The 20,643-nt window shown below is 41.6% G+C and overlaps 1 protein-coding gene across 2 annotated transcripts in view; it reads left to right on the top strand.

Moving 5' to 3' along the window:
• The window catches only part of MECOM (MDS1 and EVI1 complex locus), a 777,983-nt gene that overhangs the window by 301,011 nt on the left and 456,329 nt on the right, over positions 1-20,643 (top strand). For both annotated transcript variants that reach the window (XM_030216133.1, XM_030216132.1), the window contains exon 2: positions 7,937-8,271. In XM_030216133.1, the coding sequence (XP_030071993.1) occupies positions 7,937-8,271 (335 nt within the window). The remainder of the gene's footprint in view (positions 1-7,936; positions 8,272-20,643) is intronic.

Genomic DNA, 20,643 nt, shown 5'->3' with positions numbered 1-20,643 from the left:
GGGTCCCTTTTCTTACGTTTTCGGCTTAATGCGTTATAATGCAGAATTTTAATGTGTGGCAAGCCCAAATCTAATGCCTCATCAAGAAGGAGCTTTCTCAATACTTTTCCGATTAATGCATGGCATCTGCTCCCAGTTAACGTGGAAGCCCAGGAAACGAGCTGTTGCATTCTGCAGTGTCTGTAGTCAACAAAGTTGAGAATTTGGAAGTCCAATATAAACCACATTAGCATAATCGAAGAGGAAAAATCACAAAAGCGTGCATCAGAGTGTGTAGATTAGAGGACTCAAGAAATTTAGAAATAGAGCAGAGACGTCTAAGAGAAAAGAATCCACACTGGAGAACAGAAGAAACCTGGGAAGAGGTTAGCATGAAGCATAAGCACCTGCAGGTTGTTCTTGCTCCTCTCTAGACCATCATGGATGGCCTTCAGTAGGTATCAGGGGTAGGATAAGGTCCTGAGGGGGGGGGGTGCTCTTCACTGCCAGAGGAGTCATTACTTTGGGTATGGGTACAAGGAATCATGACTGAGGTGGGTTTGGGGGGGGGGGTCACAACTGCTTTGAGTGTGAGTTTGGGACCTTGTCTGCCGCTTTGGGTGTAGGTTTGTAGAGGGATCATGACTGCTTTGAGTGTGGGCTTGGGAGGGTGTCTACTGCTTTGGGTGTAGCTTTGGAATGGGGGTTTATATGCTTTAGGAAGGGAGGTTTGCGAGGAGGTCTGGACTGGTGCAAAATAGGATCGAGGATGCATGGATGTTGGGAACACCAATTTTAAGAAGCTGCTCCCACACAAAATTGAAGGCGAGCAGGACACTTCTCTTGTACTACATGCAGCTTTTTGAAACTGCTGTTCCCTCTGGGCATGCTGGTATATAACTATATAGTCCTTCATGTCTCTACAGGGGTTTGTGCCTTTCTTATGCTTGGCCTGGGAGTCATAACCTTGGAGGCTGGTAAAGGGGTCCCTTTTGGGTCAGTTTTCAAGGATGGCTGCTTCTGTTCTGCTAGACATGAGTTGAGTGCAGACAATCTGTTTGCTGCCTGGGGAGCTGACTGGGCGGAAATACCAAATAACTCTCACAGGCTATAGTGGAAAGTATGGGCAGATGTATAGCTGGCTTGCTGGGAAGAGGTCCGGCACAGGCTAGGAGTCCAGTTGGTTTTGGCTCAAGACTTCTCCTTAGGTGCATTCATACATAATTTTTCTTGTTGGAATCATAGTTAGTGAGAAAATACAGGCTCCCATATCCACCCTTTTCTAACCTCTACTACCGGTTTCCTTTGAAATTTATTTTTGTTTTCATTGCAAGTACAAGGAACATAATGGAAGGAAATACATAAAACTTGGGGATTATCTGATCCATCTGCCAGCCCTTCACTTTTAAAGAAGTTGTAATTGTTTTCTGTTTTTATTAACGGGCATTGTACAAGCACTTCTAAGAACATGGAGGTCCTGCAGACCTATTCCAGTTTTGCAACTTTTTCTGGACAAGCTGTAATAACTGGAAATAAAATAGAGCGGGAAAGTATAGTTTTGTACTTCTTTTGGTTACACAGTAAAGAACTCTGCCTGGCCTCGTTTGTCTGACCAAATTGTGACATCTACCTTTTATGATACTCTACCTCAGTGGTTCACAAATTTTCCTTGAGGGACGCCGGCCAGTCAGGTTTTCAGGATATCGGCAGTGAATATTCATGAGTTAGGTTTGCATGCAATGGAAGATCTACCTGGATGAGCATAACTGTTTGGAATTTTCCTGGAGGTCAACAGTACTGGTAGACTGGTAGACTGGTAGAGTGGCCTAGTGGTTAGGGTGGTGGACTTTGGTCCTGGGGAACTGAGGAACTGAGTTTGATTCCCACTTCAGGCACAGGCAGCTCCTTGTGACTCTGGGCCAGTCACTTAACCCTCCATTGCCCCATGTAAGCTGCATTGAGCCTGCCATGAGTGGGAAAGCGCGGGGTACAAATGTAACAAAAAAAAAAAGACAGATATCTGGTCCTTCAGAAGAAAATGTCTTAGAACTTTATTCAAAAAGGATATTTTTCCATTCTGTACCCAAAAGAACATAAGTACATGAGAACTGTCATACTAGTTCAGACCAACATAAGCCTGGCTCTTCTACCAAGCCTTTAATGGAAGAAGCAACTAACCAGCTAGGCCACACATAAACCCTCTGATTCTATAAAGTTGGGGGCTCAAATTTCCAGCTAGAGTGCAATCCATAGAATGGTTCTGGTTGCGAGCCTAACTTAGGTCCCCTTTTACTAAGCTGTGTAAGCGTCTACGCGTTCCCAATGCGCGCCAAAATGATCTTACCGCCCGACTACCACGTGGCTCTTGCAGTAATTTCATTTTTGCCACATGTCCGCTACTTGCGTCTGAAAAATATTTTCTGCTGTGTGCCAAGTGGCATCTGACATTCATAGGTTGTTACAGCGCAAATTCCTTACCGCTAGGTCTATGGCTGGTGATAAGGTCAGACACCCAAAATGGACGTGCGGCAATTTTGATTTTGTTGCATGTCCATTTTCGGGGGGGGGGGGGGCATTTTTGGTACGTGCGCTGAAAAAATTTCAGCGCGCACCCAAAACCTGCGCCTACACTACTGCAAGCCACTTTTTACTGCGGCTTTGTAAAAGGACCCCTTAATTGTTAAATTAGGCCCTAATAGGCACTGAGGGGTTCTTTTATTAAGCCACAGTAGCGTTTTTAGCTCGTGGTAGAAATCAGCAGGTGGTAAACACCGAGACGCCCGTTATATTCCTGTAGGCGTCTTGGAGGGGCATAATCGAATGGCGCCAGCCAAATAGCTGGCCAGCCATCTTCGGGGCCGGCGCCGTAAGTGGGCGGAGCCAACCGTATTTTTGAAAAAGATGGAGGCCATCTTTTTCTTCGCTAATACGGTTGGGCCCGGCCAAATGTCAGAGTTTGCTAGGTTTGAGATGGCCGGCATCGGTTTTCGGCCATAATGGAAAATGATGCCGGCGATCTCAAACCTGGCAAAATCCAAGGCATTTGGTCATGGGAAGAGCCAGCATTTGTAGTGCACTGGCCCCCCTCACATGCCAGTACACCAAGCGGGCACCCTAGGGGGCACATCTAAAAATTTTAAAAAATAATAAAAATAGCTCCCAGGTGCATAGCTCCCTTACCTTGTGTGCTGAGCTCCCCAAATCCCCCCCCCCAAAACCCACTCCCCACAACTCTACACCATTACCATAGCCCTAAGGGGTGAAGGGGGGCACCTACATGTGGGTACAGTGCGTTTTGGGTGGGTTTTTGAGGGCTCCCTTTTACCACCACAAGTGTAACAGGTAGGGGGGATGGGCCTGGGTCCACCTGTCTGAAGTGCACTGCACCCACTAAAAACTGCTCCAGGGACCTGCATACTGCTGTCAGGGAGCTGGGTATGACATTAGAGGATGGCATAGAAGCTGGCAAAAAAGTTTTTTTTTTGGGTGACAGGGGGTTGGTGACCACTGGGGGAGTAAGGGGAGGTTATCCCCGATTCCCTCCCATGGTCATTTGGTCAGCTGGGGCTCCTTTTTGAAGCTTGGTCGTGAAAAAAAAGGGACCAAGTAGAGCCGGTGAAATGCTCGTCTTTTTTTCATTATCGGGCGAAGCCGGCCATCTCGTGAGCACGCCCCCATCCCGCCCCCGTCCTGCCTTCACTGCCCTACCGACACGCCCCCTTGATGTTTTGCTGGCTCCGCAACGGAAAGCAGCTGAACCCGGCCAAAATCAGCTTTCGATTATACCGATTTGTCCGGTTTCAGGCTCAATGTGGCTTACACAAAACCGCAGGGTAGGCTAAGGTTCAGAAAGTATAATTAAACATTGTAGAAGTAGGTTATTAGCACATTGGTATCATTAAAATAATAACTGATAGCAATCACTAACGAGATCAACCAAAGCCTCCAAACAATGCACACATGGGCAGATGCATTCCAACTAAAACTTAACGCAGAAAAAACACAATGTCTCGTACTCACCTCGCAACATAACACAAAAAATTTCTCCACCATAATCACACCATACTGTTCTCTTCCTATCTCTCAAAACTTGAAAATTCTTGGAGTGACCATTGATCGAAACCTCACTCTTGATGCCCACGTGAAAAACACGACGAAAAAGATGTTCTACTCCATGTGGAAACTCAAAAGAGTAAAACCGTTCTTCCCCGTACCCTGGTACAGTCAATGATAATAAGTCATCTGGACTACTGGAACGCACTGTACGCTGGCTGTAAAGAACAGACTATCAAAAAACTCCAAACTGCCCAGAATACTGCCGCCAGACTCATATTTGGAAAAACTAAATATGAAAGTGCAAAACCCTAAGAGAGAAACTTCACTGGCTCCCACTTAAGGAACGAATTGTGTTCAAAATCTGCACGATTGTACACAAAATCAATCACGCAGACGCTCCAATATACATGCTAAACCTCGTGGACCTACCTCCCAGAAACGCAAATTTCTCAACCTGCACTTCCCCAGCTGTAAAGGACTAAAATACAAGCTGATGCATGCCACTACCTTCTCTTACATGAGCATGCAGTTATGGAATGCACTACCTACAGACCTGAAAACAATCAATGAAATAACTATCTTTCGCAAATCTCTGAAGACATACTTCTTCAACAAAGCCTACAATGAGAACCGATAACCGAAACCTCACTAATTCACCTCACCAACCCACTCAGTTATGAAAATCCACCTTTACAACTACCCTAATCACTCCCTTCCTTCTTCTCTCTGCCCTACTTAATCTCTGCACAATAATAACTCTATCTGATATCTTGTAATGACATTGTTAACAAAACTATGTAAGCCACATTGAGCCTACAAATAGGTGGGAAAATGTGGGATACACATGCAATAAATAAAATAAAGATAGTAAAAAGTCCATGAATTATGCTGAAAAACAGGAGGAATTACACTAGTTTGAGTCTGTAAGGTTTGCCTTTTTGAACATGGTGGTCTTCAATAGTTTTCTGAAATTTATATAGTTTTGGGTTGATTTTAGGGTTCTAGGCAGTGCATTCCACAGTTGTGTGCCTATGAAGGAGAAGTTGGATGCATAGGTAGATTTGTACTTCAGGCCACTGCAATCTGGGTAATGTAAATTTAGGAAGGATCGGGAGGAATTGAAACTGTTTCTGGGTGGAAGATCCACCAGATCTAGCATATAATTGGGAACTTGATTGATGATTTCTGAATGTACTTATATTATTCATACTGAAAGATCTTTTTAGAGTTTAAAATGATGGCAACAAGTTATAAAAAGTAGGCACTAGCGATAAATTTTATACAGAAATCATCCTGCAGTTGTATGTTATGCCTCTGTTAATTCCAGAGGGGTTTATCATGATTAGCTGTAATAGCATTCCAGCATGCGCTGGATGTAAAGAGATGTAAATGAACTCATGAATGATAATTAGTATTAGAAGCATAAGAGAGTGTGGTCTGAAAGATAGTCTGGAAACTTGTGGTTGTTTCCTTGCATCAGAAAATGGCATAGTCAGGAAGTGCTCATTGCGCTGGCTACCATGTAAAAAAGAGTTAAATGTGTTTTTAGATGCGTTATATATTTATTTATTACGTATAGAATTCTTGATTTCTAGCTCAGCCATTTCCATTTATTAATGCACTGTTTGGCTAAGATGCGAATGCGAAGGCCGCAACCTAGTTGGGTTTTCAGTATTTCCCCAATGAATATGCATGAGATCGATTTGCATACAATGGAGGCAGTGCGTGCAGATAGATCTCATGCACATTTATTGGAGAAATCCTGAAAGCCGATTGGGTTGCGGCCCTCAAGGACCGAGGTTGCCCACCCCTTAGCTAAGAGCCCTTGACTTTGTTCAGTGCCTTCAAACCCTCTGACAGTCCTTTCTCCCTTGGGTTCATTCAGTAAAGATGGAGGAAGATGGGATAAATATATGACGCCCAGATTTGGGCGCGATCCTGGGATGTGCACAACCCAATTGGCTAACGAGCCCTCTAATGAGCAATAATTGGCCACTAATAACCAATTATTGATGTTAATTGGCACCAATTAGGATTTGTGCACACATTTGGCTGAGCACTGTACTATAACACTTGTTGTGGTTTCATTCCTACCTTAGTAATTCCCTTATCTCTTATTTGTCCTGTTTGTCTGTCCTAATTAGATTGTAAGCTCTGTCAAGCAGGGACTGCCTCTTCATGATCAAGTGTACAGCGCTGCGTACATATTGTAGCGCTATAGAAATGATAAGTAGTAGTAGTAGCGTTATATGTGTAATTATAGAATAGCGATGCTTTGCGCATAAATTTAAGAGCAGGTATTTGCACTACATTTTTATTGGTGCAAATGGCGGAACCTAAATTTACGCATATCATCTCCACTTAAGCTTTAATTCTTTAAACCACGCCAAACTTTAGGCATAGTTTATAGAAAACCGTTTAAGGGTTTTTTTTAGTGCCAATTTTTTAGGCGCTATTTATAGAATCTAGCTCTATATAAGGATACAATCTATATATATAAAAGGCACCTCCAACGTTCCATTGAAGCCTTAAGCCGGAAACTTGAGGCGCCCGAGATATCCGGTTTGGCCTGCAGGCTGCAGTCACTATAGCTTCGCCCTCACATCAAAACGCGATGACGTTGAGGGCGGGGCGGGTCTGCAGTCAGTGTACCTACGCCCTCAAGTCAACACGCGATGACGCAGAAGGCGGGGCGGCGAAGACACAACGGACGACTTCCACACATTCTCTGACAGCTGCTGGGAGAGCGCACCGAACTTCGCAAACACTGATGGATGGAGGGAGGGAGAGGAGAGGTGTGGAACTCGGAAGGGAGGCACGGAGGGGGTGTCTGGAACTTGGAAGGGAGGGACGGAGGGAGGATGGTGGGGGGGGGGATTATCCTGCTAGCGCCCGTTTTATTTTCCCCCGAAACGGGCATTTCTTACTAGTATTAAATATTGCTGCAAATGCACACAGAGAGAGAGAGAGAGAGAAAGTAAACTGTTTCCAGTAAGGCTTTGCAACTCGAAAATAATTATTTTTAATATAACTTCTCAGTTGAAATGTGAATAACGTGCTGCTTCCCACCATACATTAACTTTAGCAGTACCGTAGCTGTGTCCTAAGAGGAAATTTCTCATGGGTAGGTGGGACTGCATAGAGTATATAGACAGTCCCGCGGGAAACGTGGATTTACAGCCCATTTCAGAAACAAGATGTAATTATGTGTGTGCTGTAATTCCAGAAGAAAAGTGTCTGTGACTATCAGTAATGAAAGTGCAATAAAAAAATTGCAGAGGAGGACGGGTGCTGAATGGATGTATTTGTCTTTGTTTACATTTATTGTTACACCTTGCACGAAGCTTTCCACCTGAGTAATATTTTTGTATAATTTAATGCAGTGCTTTCGCTTTCATGAGAGTACTGTATCCTTTTGGGGGTTCAACAAGAAGGGGAGTGATTATTTAAAAAAAAACTTATCTGGGTAGCAGCATCCGTTACCTGGATAAACCCCTCCAAAACAAATATCCAGTGGCACTTTCCAGATCGCTTACAGACCTGCTTGGCACTATGCGAATAGTCCTGGGGAAATCCAGAGATGGGGCCATGAAGGAGATCAGAGTACATCAGGTTAGCAGTAATAGAATAATGGGGATATGCGCTGAATTTAAGCAAGTACATTTGCACTGCATTTCAGTTGGTGCAAAAGGCCATGCCTAAAACTAGTCGTGATCCCAGGTGAAGAGCTATTCTATAAACCATGCCTAACTTTAAGCATGGCTTATAGAATAGTGCTTTTTTGTTCAGCGTCATATATAGAATTCACCCTTAAATGTATAAACTGAACAAGTTCTTAGAGTGGGGGAAACTCCTTGAACATAGCAGACCCTAAGGTTCATACTGTTTGATCTATTTGTAGGTATTGATGGCTTGTATGATAGTTTTCCCGAAATCCATTTGGAGGAAATGCCAGACTCTGACAGAGAGGCTAGCACGTTGCTTAGTGCTCAAGAACCGTCTTCCCCAGCGACATCAAGTGATGACTTCACACCCAATGAGGGATCACCATACAAAGCCCCCATCTACATTCCAGATGACATTCCTATTCCTCCTGAATTTGAGCTCCGAGAGTCAAATGTTCCTGGAGCAGGATTAGGAATATGGACAAAACGGAAGATAGAAGTTGGTGAAAAATTTGGACCATATGAAGGAGAGCAGCAGACATACCTCAAAGATCCCAGTTATGGGTGGGAGGTAAGAAATTTTCATTTTAGTATTGTGTGTTTTTCTTAAGAAGTTCACTGTAGAAGAAGCAATGAATTTAGAAGTGCGATCTTAAATAAATACCTGGTTAAAGTTAGATTCTATATATCACGCCTAAAAATTCAGCGCCAAAATGAAATTTGCTTAGGCGTATTCTATAAAGTATGCTTTAATTTAGGTGTATTGATAACTTCCCCACTTAATGTGCAGAGTTTCAGGCTCTAGTAACCAGAGCTGATATTGTGATATACTGGTATTGTGATGTCATAATGCTTCATTCCACCAATGCCTAAGAGCCAACCTCATCAGTGATGTCACAATGGCTTGATTATCCTATACTTGGCTCACTTTTATTACATATAGCAGTAATTTCTGATTCCAGAGACATTTCTTTTCTATTTAATTAAGGGGGGTAGAGTTATCAATATGGGCTACCGTTAAGACATGCTACTTTACTGTTAACCCCAGTTATTAGTAACTAGGTCTCATTACATAAAATGGGACCCAGTGCTAAAATAAGAAAACAGGAAAGGAGGACAAAGCCAAATCCTCATAGATGTGTAGACACCAAACAAAGTAGTGAGGCGAATATAAAAGAGGATTTTCAGTATTCACGGACCTTTATTGTAGTCACAGTAGCAACACATTAAAGACCCGACACGGCCGTGTTTCAGCGGGTGAGCCTGCCTCAGGGGTCATCAATCCTGTAAGCATATGTTGATGAGAATACAGGTGACACCTGTGAAAAAAACAGTCCTTTCTAAAATCAATCGCTTTGCCCATATGTGAACCAGGTGCTTCTACTCTACTGTGCGTAAACTGCTCCAGAAAACCAGGCACAGCAATTGATTTTAGAAAGGACCGTTTTTCCATATATGTGACCTGTATTCTCATCAACATATATGCTTACAGGTTTGATGACGCCTGAGGCAGGCTCACACACCGAAACACGGTCATGTCGGGTCTTTAATGTGTTGCTACAGTGACTACAATAAAGGTCTTTGAATATTGAAAATCCTCTTTTGTATTCGCTTCACTACTTTGTTTGTGTTAAAATAACCCATCTTAACAGTAGCCCACATTGATAACGTCCTCCCTTATTGAGTTTGGATCCTATTGGCAACTATAATGCAATAAGCCCAAGATGACTGGCTTTATTTTGCCCATTTCTAGTTTTGTACTTCTAAACCTTTCCTAGGAAAAAACGACAGAGGGTGTTGACACTTTATAAATGAACCAATGAGCCCTATGAGTTTTGCTGCTCCAAACTAACATGGTGCCAACCTCTCAAAACTGTACTAGGAAGCTTTTCTAAACGTTTTGGAATACGATAGAGCAACTCCGCGTTATGTGTTGTGCTCAAAATCCACAACAAACAATTTTTCTAATTGCCTTCGAAGTCTAGATCATGCTGCTGGGTTCGCATACAACAGAACTTGGGGGCTTGTTTACTAAAGCCATAGGAATAAAATGGGTCCTGCTGCAGATAACTCGAGCTAAGCTTTAGTAAACAGGGGGGTTGGAATGGAAATCATTGATACTAACTAAATATTGTCCAAGTCTCATCAGACACAAAGAATTTGAAGCATAAAAAAAACTTAAAATGCTTGTTTAAGAATGTTTTTAGTTTGAAATGTTTTAGAGGATCCAAGATAACATTAAAAAATAATAGACCTTTTGGATTATATATTTATCAGTGTCCTGCCATCATGTGTGCTCACTTGTGCCCTTTTACTAAGATGTGGTAAAAATGGCTCTGTACAGTGGGCAAAAAGTCTGAAAAATGGCATGGCCATGAGATAAGATTTCATTTGCCATGTGGCCATGCAGGGAGGGGGGAGCACTTAACCCCATCCATTGAGGTGGCATTAAGAGCTCCTGCGACAACCCGACGGTAACCAGGTAGCATGCGGCGCTGCCCAATTAATGCCAGGTTAGCGCCTGCGGAAATATTTTTTTAATATTTCCGCTAGCGTGTGAGATGGCATTCGCTGGGGCTGGAACTACCGCTGGCGCCTGCGTTGGGCCGGCGGTATCTCCAGATTAGCGTTGGGGTTACCGCCATTTTGTAAAAGGGTCCCTTATTTTTGCTGTAGATTTTTCAAGTCATGTGAAGGGCAATTCTATAACCGAGTACCTGCACGTTACATGCTATTTGCACACATAACTGTACTGAATTCCAGCACTTTCAGTCATAGGAGCCAAGTTTTCAAAATTATTGGGAGTGCTAAGCCCAATGAAAATAACCCCTCCCTGGACACATACAAGGAATTTTCTCAATATTGGGGGTGCTCAAGCACCCACAGCACCCACAGAGTCGGCTCCAATGATTTCAGTACACTTTTGCACGTTAGCGATAGCATAACAACTTCATTATTCAATTAGGGTGCATGTAAGTGGCATAATGCATAAATGCAAGGCTGCATTCACATGGGAGGGGCATGGAAGGTGCTGACAGTTCCATGCCCAACTTACAGAATGCTCTCAGTTACTCATGTCCTTGTCACATTTAGGTGCCCGCAATTATATTGGGTTTATGGCGTAAATGTGAGGTGAGCTGATAGCAAGTTACACTGGTATTCTATAACAGAATCTGAGTGCCCAGATGTCATTATAGAATAGGCTTTCATCACACACCTAGGGGCACCTAATAGGAGGTGCGCATGTATAGACTTTCCCCCAAATTCTAGATATGGCATCTTAACTTGTGCGTGCTAATTTAGCAACATGGCCAAATTGCACGTACAACTTAATTGATTAACAAGCCAATAGCGCCAGTAACTGGTACTTAACAACCAAATAGGGGCACTAATTGGCTTTAATTAGAATATATGCGCACAGCTTTCTAGGCATTTCTACAATGCGGTGCGTGTAAATTCTAATGCGTGCAGTCAAAAAGGGGGCATGGCCATGGGTGTGGAATGGGTGGGTAGTGGGCATTTCAAAAATCTATGCACACTATTATGGATTACACCAGATCTGCGCTTAACTTAGACGCTGGTTATTTAGGCCTGTTTTAGGTGTCCTAAATGGGTGTGCCTAAATTTTAGTCGCAATAATGGCATGGCAGCATATTCTATAAACTACACCTAACTTTAGTTGTACTTTATAAAATCACACTAACCGCGTGATTTTTAGCACCAATTTTTAAGGTGTCATTTATAGAATTTAGCCCTTTTCCACTAAGGGGGGGGGGGGGGGGAGTTATCAATGTGGGCTACTGTTGAGATGGATTATTTTACTGTTGACTTGGGTTATTAGTAACTAGGTCTCACTACATAGAATGGAACCTGTGCTAACATAGCACAAGTTAGTGGTAAAATAACCTGTCTTAACGGTAACCCATGTTGATAACTTCTCCCCTAAATGTGCTGAAATGGTGGAAACAGCATATTTTTATTTATTTGTGACATGTATATCCCACTTTATCCCAAACAAGGCTGAGTTCAATGTGGCTTACAATAAACAGTATAGGATACATAACAAAGAATAAAGTAATTTGTTGTAAGAATCCAGTTTTACAATACAGTATCATAAACATACTGGGATAACTATGGATATGGAATCAGGACGCTTGACTTGCAATTTTTATGTCTGCTTGGTGTTGGGTTGTTTTTTTTTTTCTTTTTTTGCTTTGTTTTTTTAGCACTGCTAGGATTTGCTATCCGTTAGTACATAATTTTGGAGTAAAAGTCCCTGAGCGTTCTTTTCCTGTTTTCATTTGACAAAATACCTACAGTACCTGAATATAACTCACCTCACCTTGTGCTACAATTAAAAACACCAAATCTAAATAAATAAATAAATACCACAATCTTTGCAGGTCTATGGCTATCTTGCACCAACTGGCTGGTGGACACTGCGCCATGCATTTCAAAATATTTACTTTTACCCCAGGTCTTCGTGATAGAATGAGCTGTAATCACAAAAGCAAGGTTGACGTCCATGGAAACGCCATCCATGATTGGAGTGCTGTAGACCATTTCAAATGAAAAGCCATAAATTAGAATTTTATCTCATTTTGTAGGCCGAAAGCTGACCATTATCTAATCAGGTCTGGGCTAGCTAAAGTACAAATCGAACAAGAGGTCATCAGACAAGGGCAAGGGTCAGCTTTTCTGGCAGTCTGTCACTGGGGTTTTAGTGTTTCTCGGCAGCTCAGTTATCTTATAGGGCCCAAAAGCAGCAGGACAGCAATGGCTTAGGAAAAGAGAATAGACCACTCCTTAACCAACAAAGAAATCAAGCACTTAAGGGCTTGTCAATAGCTTCAAGGAAACAAAAGCACATTCTTAGATTCTTAATTTCATGCTTATGTTTAGTATGAAGTCTTAGTAGGGTGATAAGGAAGGTGCCAAATTAGTACATCTCGGTTGCCTTTAATTAGGAGAAAATTTCACACCTGCAGAGCAGAATAACTTTTTTTAGGAGCTGCCGATTGTTTCAGATATAATCACAACCTTTTGGAGACTCAACCAAACTACTAGCTATTGATTTTATATGGCCTCTTTACAAAATGCTGAATTGGCCAGTGTGATCAGTCCTTTTCCAGTGGATAATGCTGAGATGTGTAGCCACATATTAATTAATTAATTTTTCAATTTCTAGCCTGCCAATTAATTAAAAGCACAAAACTTCACATCTATAAACACATGTAGGGCCCCTTTTACTAAGCGACGGTAAGCCCAACACAGTCTTACAGCTCGCTAAACAAGAAGTACCTCCATGCTATCCCAGCAGCCCGGCAGTACTTTCCACCCTTAGTGCGCCGTCACATCATATGGCACCTAAATCTAGATGCTGCTTATAGGACATGCTTGGGTGGAAATGTTTTCCATGCAGATATTTTAGGTTCCATATAGAGAATCCCCCCCCTTAACAACTGCAATACAGGGCACAATGGCTTGAGACATAAATTGAATAGTAATACAGACAGTGCTGAATCTTGAGAAATACCAGTAGTCAAAGGGAAAAAAACTCTCAGATACTGCATTCCTCCACTGCACCTGCATTGCCCTTCCCATCATATATGTAGAAAACCAAGAACACATCTTGAGGGGCATTCTATAAATGGCACAGAAAATCAGCGCTGAAAAAAATCGGTGCGGCATGCTGTTCTATAAACAGCACTTAGAGCGGATTCCTGCACCAAAAGCTGGGCACTGATATTTATGCCAGCTGAAACCTGGTATAAATACCAGCACCCAACTCCTGGCATTTATACGCAGAAATGGGGCTATTTTATATCCCCACGTGCAACTTTTTGGAATTCCCTTGCCCTTCCCCTGGCCACGTCCCATTTTGAGTTCCACTAAGGAATTTAGGCATGTGGGGTTATAAGTATAGCGTACAGGCAGATAAGTACATAAGTATTGCCATACTGGGAAAGACCAAAGGTCCATCGAGCCCAGCATCCTGTTTCCAACAGTGGCCAATCCAGGTCACAAATACCTGGCAGAAACCTAAACAATAGCAACATTCCATGTAGAACCCCAAAGAGTAGCAACATTCCATTCAGATTCTCAAATAGTAGCAACATTCCATGTAGAACCCCAAAGAGTAGCAACATTCCATTCAGAATCTCAAATAGTAGCATAAGTACATAAGTATTGCCATACTGGGACAGACCAAAGGTCCATTAAGCCCAGCATCCTGTTTCCAATAGTGGCCAATCCAGGTCACAATACCCGGCAAGATCCCCAAAATGCACAAAACATCTTATACTGCTTATCCCAGAAATAATTGATTTTTCCCCAAGTCCATTTAATAACGGTCTATTGACTTTTCCTTTAGGAAGCCGTCCAAACCTTTTTTAAACTCCGCTAAGCTAATGTACATGCAAATCTCAATTATTGCCAATTAACTGCAACAGTGGATTGTTAATTGATAGTTAATGGCTTGTAAGCTAATTAAGATGCGTGCTTATCTTGGATCCATGCTCAATACTCAGCGTCAAAATCTCAGCACCATATATAGAATCTAGGGCTTATGTCTGAAACCCATAGGGTACAGTCATTGCAACAAAATTGTTTAATCTACTATATCGAAAGCTGAAGAAACATCCAGAGAAACAAAACAAAAAGTGAGTTTTCTGTCCATACCTTGTCTAATTGTATCAACAATCAAAAGCAATCAATCCTGAACAACTGTTCTTTGTACCCTTCGTAGGTCTTCCACTTTTTTCACCATATTTATTTGATTTCCTCACAGAATCTACTTCTATTTCAGAACGTTTAGCAGATATATCATTTTAAGCTCAGTCCGAATGTTCATTGGAAGCAAGAACAACTTGAGAACCATCTAAGGAAGAATAATGTGAGATCTGTGAATTTCCTGTGTGTCCCTCATTTAGCCCCAAGAAAATAATTTAAGAAGTATATGGGGGACATTAAAAAATCCATATAGAAAGAGGCAGTCTGAAGAACAATAGAAGGGGAGGATTTACAATTCCACCGCCAGTGTCACTGGATACTCCAGATGTTTCAGAAATTGTAGAAACTTCTTTAGATACTATGGAAGAATTATTTATTTATTTATTTTACAGTGCTTATATCCCACAATTTCCCACCTCTGGCAGGCTCAATGTGGCTTACAACATTTGAATAACAAATAGACAGGGTACAATAAATGGAAAGGGGTAAGCAGGGCAGAGAGGTAAGGATAAAGAAATGGGTCAGTCCATAATAGCAGCGTCAGTCCATAATGGCAGCGTCCTGAGGTTAGTGAGGCTGGACAGGATCTTTGGGGTACGCTTGCTCAAATAAGCAGGTGTTAAGCGACTTCCTAAAACAGATGATCCTGGACCGTTTTCACTGATTTTGGTAGGGCATTCCACAAGTGAGTACCGACGTAGGCAAAGGTGGAAGCATACATGGTTTTATACTTCAGCCTAGAACACGCAGGGTAATGGAGGGTTAAGTAAGACCGGGCAGTTCTAAGTGAGTTTCTTGGTGGTAAGTGGGCTGCTCCATATGCCCTAGTCCATAGAGAATCTTGTGGACTAGGGCACAGATTCTAAAAGTTATACGCTCTTGTACAGGAAGCCAATGTAATTTCTCACGAAGTGGACTGGAACTGGTGAACTTTGACACTCCATAGATGAGTCGAGCTGCTGTGTTTTGGACGGTTTGTAGCTTCTTTAAGAGTACACCAGTGCACCCTACGTAGATGCCATTGCAGTAATCCAGTCGGCTCAAGACTAACGATCTGACTAGATTGCAAAAAAATGAGCAATTCTATTGGTCTCTTTTGCTTTTGAAACTGATAAAAATAATATTTTGAATTTTTTTTCAAGCATCGGGCAGAATTGTTCTTAGGGGAAAAGATCTGGTGTTTTCTAAATATAGGACAGCTAGATAAACCACTGGTTCAAACAGTCCAATTTATTCCTTAAAATGTATGTAAAAACTTCAAAGCCTCAAATTCACGCTGAGAGTCTCAGTGTCATGGGGTAGACGTGACACTGAGACTCTCAGCGTGAATTTGTTCATGATGTATCTTCTACACGTATGTGGTCTTTTTCAAGACCTATACATTACTCAAAGTATTCATTGACTTTATTGATTTTTACAAACAGACTCCTGAAGCAGGCATCGTGCGTGCCGAAACACGGTTGCCCTGTCGAGCTTTGAAGTTTTATATACATTTTAAGGAATAAATTGGACTGTTTGAACCAGTGGTTTGTCTAGCTGTCCTTCATTTCTCACTTCTGGACTTCACCCGTTGGTTTCTCCGTGGGGTCTCTTGTGTTCAGTTACCATGTTGGTTTTCTAAATATAAGCAGGAGTGCCAACATTGCTTTCTGCTGGCATGTATATTCTTTGAGATTCTCTGTGAAATTATTTCTTAAATTTGATAATATTCAATATACAGTTATCTGCTTTTCTGGATAATAAGTTTCTGGTTCAAATGTAAAAAGATGTAAATAGAATTGAGGCGGTGCAAAGAAAAGCTACGAGAATGTTATGGGAATTTGCGTTACAAGACGTATGAGGAGAGACTTGCTGACCTGAACATGTATACCCTGGAGGAAAGGAGAAACAGGGGTGATATGATACAGACGTTCAAATATTTGAAAGGTATTAATCCGCAAACGAACCTTTTCCGGAGATGGGAAGGCGGTAGAACTAGGGGGCATGAAATGAGATTGAAGGGGGGCAGACTCAAGAAAAATGTCAGGAAGTATTTTTTCACGGAGAGAGTAGTGGATGCTTGGAATGCCCTCCCGCGGGAGGTGGTGGAGATGAAAACGGTAACGGAGTTCAAACATGCGTGGGATAAACATAGAGGAATCCTGTTCAGAAGGAATGGATCCTCAGAATCTTAGCTGAGATTGGGTGGCAGAGCCGGTGGTGGGAGGCGGGGCTGGTGGTTAAGAGGCGGGGGTAGTGCTGGGCAGATTTCTACGGTCTGTGCCCTGAAAATGACAGATACAAATCAAGGTAAGGTATACAGTATTTTCCCTTTCTTCTCCAACTTTTAGGTATCTACAACCAGATCTTTATCAAGCTGCTTTGATTGTGCGGGAGGTCTGTAGACAACACCCATATGGATAGAGATTGTATCTTCTCTTTTCAAGGCGATCTTACTACTTTGTAATTCTTTATATTGTTACTATGTAAGCCGCATTGAGCCTGCCATGTGTGGGAAAGCGCGGGGTACAAATGTCAGAAATAATAATAATAATAATAATACACAGAAAGTGACACATATGAGTTTCTCTTGTTGGGCAGACTGGATGGACCGTGCAGGTCTTTTTCTGCCGTCATCTACTATGTTACTATGTAAATAGGTATTTATTTATTTATTTAGAAAATTTATACCCCGCTTTTTGCCACTGAAAGCAGCCCCAAAGCGGTTGTATTACTTCCAAGGCCTTTAATGTTGTCTGGGAAGTGTAATCAGGCATTTTAAATAGCATGAATCTCCATCTTTTTTCTTTCTTTTTACCTTAATAGGTTTTCTGGTGATTTCCTCCATATTTCTGCCCCCCCCCCCCCCCTTCTTCATTTTCCTATTTTTTCCTTTTTTGTGGACAAAGATTGTACTGCTAAGTTGCATGGTATTTGATTTCATGAATATTTCATTAATGGGATCTTTTCTGTAACTCAAATTGTTAACAAACAAATCAGCTCCGATAACTGGTTGTTAACAAGTAATTATCATCACTGTCTAATTGGCACTAATTAGAATTTACACGCAGCACTCGCTAAGAAGGAAATTCTATATATTGCGCCTAAAATTGGTGCTGAAATAAGTGCCAGCTAAGCATATTCTACAATCAGTGCCTAGATTTAGGCGCCGATAATAGAATACACTTAGTTGATATTTCAGCGCCGATATCTGTGCGTTTCTATTTATACCACCGAAAAACCTGGTGTAAATCTCAGTGCATAGATTTAGGAGCACTGGACCATCTTCCATAACTAGGTGCCTAAATTTTGGAACGCCCATGAAACGCCCATTTCCCTACCTATAGCCACGCCTCTTTTTGCCTCCATACGTTAGAAGTTCAGCGCACATTGTTACAGATTACAGTTAGCAAGTTGTGTGCCTAAATTCTAATCAGTGCCAATTAGTGGTCATTATTGCTTGTTAAGTGCAGTTCTCAGCGCTCATTAGCTTGTTAAGTTCCGCGCATTGTTATACAATCCGCACAGATTTCAGCATGGATCTCTAAGGCGCTCTATATAGAATCCGAGGGACAGCACCATCCATGCAACTAAAATTTAGGTGCAGCCATTTACACCAATGAAAAGCATTTGCAAAGTAAGTTCAATAGCCAGAGATGTCTAAATAACGCCCTCCAGTAACGAAATCATTTGCCAGCTCTGTCGTATCTTCTCTGATATTGAAAAGTCATCAAGGGTGCTCAATTTCAGCCCTTGAGGTCCGCAACCCAGTTTGGATTTCAGGATATCCACAATGAATATCCATGGGATCTAGTTGCATACAATGGAGGCAGTGCATTCAAATAGATCTCATGCATATTCATTGTGGAAATCCTGAAAAGCCAACTGGGTTGCAGACCTCGGGGATTGAGATTGAGCACCCCTGTTCTAAACGAATGCAAACATTTTCTCTAATGATTTATGAAGGACATATATATTTGGGTGATTATTTTTTGAAAAAATTAGTACTTCCTTTTAAAAACTAAATTGATTTATTTAATGGCTACATCTGCTACAGATGTGTATATACATAATGTGATGCAGACAGGAATATTCGATGCATCACATCCATTTCCTGATCACTGAATATTAAATTATGCACACTAGCTTTTGATGATCCATCTTACTTCATTGTTATGGTAAAACTTAACAGAAACAAGAGGCAGAAAATCTAATAAGTTGTATTTTGTTCTACAGTTAACAAAATCTTTTGGCCTCAAGATAATTTGATTTAGGAGTCTACGATCTAATGCATGCTTGGAGATTTTTTTATGCATCAGGACTGATGCGTGGAACCTTGTTACAGGTGAAGGATTCTGAACAAAGGAACTTCAAATGTCCCCGTGAAACAGGTCTGAATCACAAATAAACAAAGAAAGGGCTTGCTTTTTAGGATGGGGTTGTATTTTAATGTGAAACATAAAATTTTAAAAACTAAGGCTCCCTTTTATTGCCAGTCCAGTAATGCCAACACAGCCCATTCATTTTGAAAGGGTTGTTTCGGCATTGCCGCGTGGCAGCCGCTAACGCGGCTTGATAAAAGAGGGCCTAAATGAATAAAGACTTAGTGTTATGCTTTCTTTTTTGATAATGTTCTAATAATATAAATACCTAAAACAATTATAAATGTAGAATGTGCTTGACTACAGCTTAAAACTTTATACACACGTGATTTCTCTCTCTCTCTCTCATGGTGTGGTTCATGTGCCCTTTAGGAAATGAATGCTGGAAAAATGTCTAATGTGACTTTATTTTATTGTTCTGCTGCTAAAAAAAGAAAGTTCTCCTTGTGCTTAGAAACATTTGCTGCCATTAAAACCCTTCACATATACCCCTAATTCTATAAAAGTCACTAAAATTTGCTTGTGCAAATTTAGACGAGCACAATTTAATTGAATTACGAGCTAATTAGCGCTAATTGGCTTAACCAATTATTGGCACTAATTAGATTGAATTGGAATTTATGCATGTAAATGTAGTGCAGGATCAGAGCTTAAATTTTATGTGCGAGTAAAAAAAGGGGGTGCGGAAATGGGAGGGTCATGGGTGGAATGGGGGTGTTCCTAGCATTTACGTGTGTTGTTGTTGAATAATGGGGGGATACGTGCCTAATTAGCACACACAAGTTGTGGAGTACATTTACATGCATAACTTAATATAATAATTAGCTGCTAATTAGCATTAACAACCAATTATTGGCTACAATTGATGTTGATTGGTGCTAATTGGCACTAATTAGCAGTTATCCCCCGATTCTGTAAAAGGTTGCCAAAAACTGTACTTGCAAATGTAGGTGCGGTACCAATTTGCACACACAGTTTAACTGAATATCAATCCAATTAGTGCCAATAATTACCTTTTTAGATTGGCACTAATTAGATTTAATTGGGTGTTATGTGTGTAAAGTTAGACATAGTATCCAAACCTAATCTTTAGGCGTGGCCCAAAAGTGGGTGAGCGGAAAGGGCGTTTCAGGGTTATGCAAGTAATTATAGAATAACGGTGCTCCACATGTAAATTTAGACACAGGCATTTGCACCACATTTTCGTTCATGCAAATTGTCGACGTGCTGCCTAAAGTTCGGCACGGTTTATAGAATCATGCTCAAGCAGTTTTTTTTCCAGCACCGATCTGTTAGGTGCCATTTACTGAATCTACCCCTATATGTGCAATTGCCCTTAATTAGGATTCAGCAAATTGCTCATGAAAAAATCCATAGCACACAATGTCAAGGGGGGGGGGGGGGGGGGGGGGGTCATGGACCTGGGAAGGGCACATAGGCAGGTCAATGGCATGCCTAACACTTAGCAAGGAGAAAACCACTACAAAGATGGGGGGTACACTGAACCCGTACGTAAGTCAGTCAAGCAAAAAAGGAGGAGTAGGGTGAGCTGGCTCTTTCCAAACAACAAGGGAGGCATATATGTGGTCCTTAGAAGTTTATCGAAACTCTGGTTTCACAGCATTAGATTCATTTTTGTATTTACAACCTCTTACAAGCGTACATCAGCCCACTATATTGTAAGACTCCTGAAGCAGGTGCTTAGGCGCCGAAACACAGCAGCTGTGTCGAGTCGTTTTAATAAAGATTTTGTTGTTTGGAAAGAGCCAGATCACCCTACTCCTCCTTTTTTGCATGCCTAACACTTACACACATAGGTTATAAAATATTAGCAGTTATGTGCCTAATTG

This window comes from Microcaecilia unicolor, chromosome 10, assembly GCF_901765095.1.
Source record: "Microcaecilia unicolor chromosome 10, aMicUni1.1, whole genome shotgun sequence".
NCBI lineage: Eukaryota > Metazoa > Chordata > Amphibia > Gymnophiona > Siphonopidae > Microcaecilia > Microcaecilia unicolor.
This window is presented reverse-complemented; position numbering and strand designations above follow the sequence as displayed.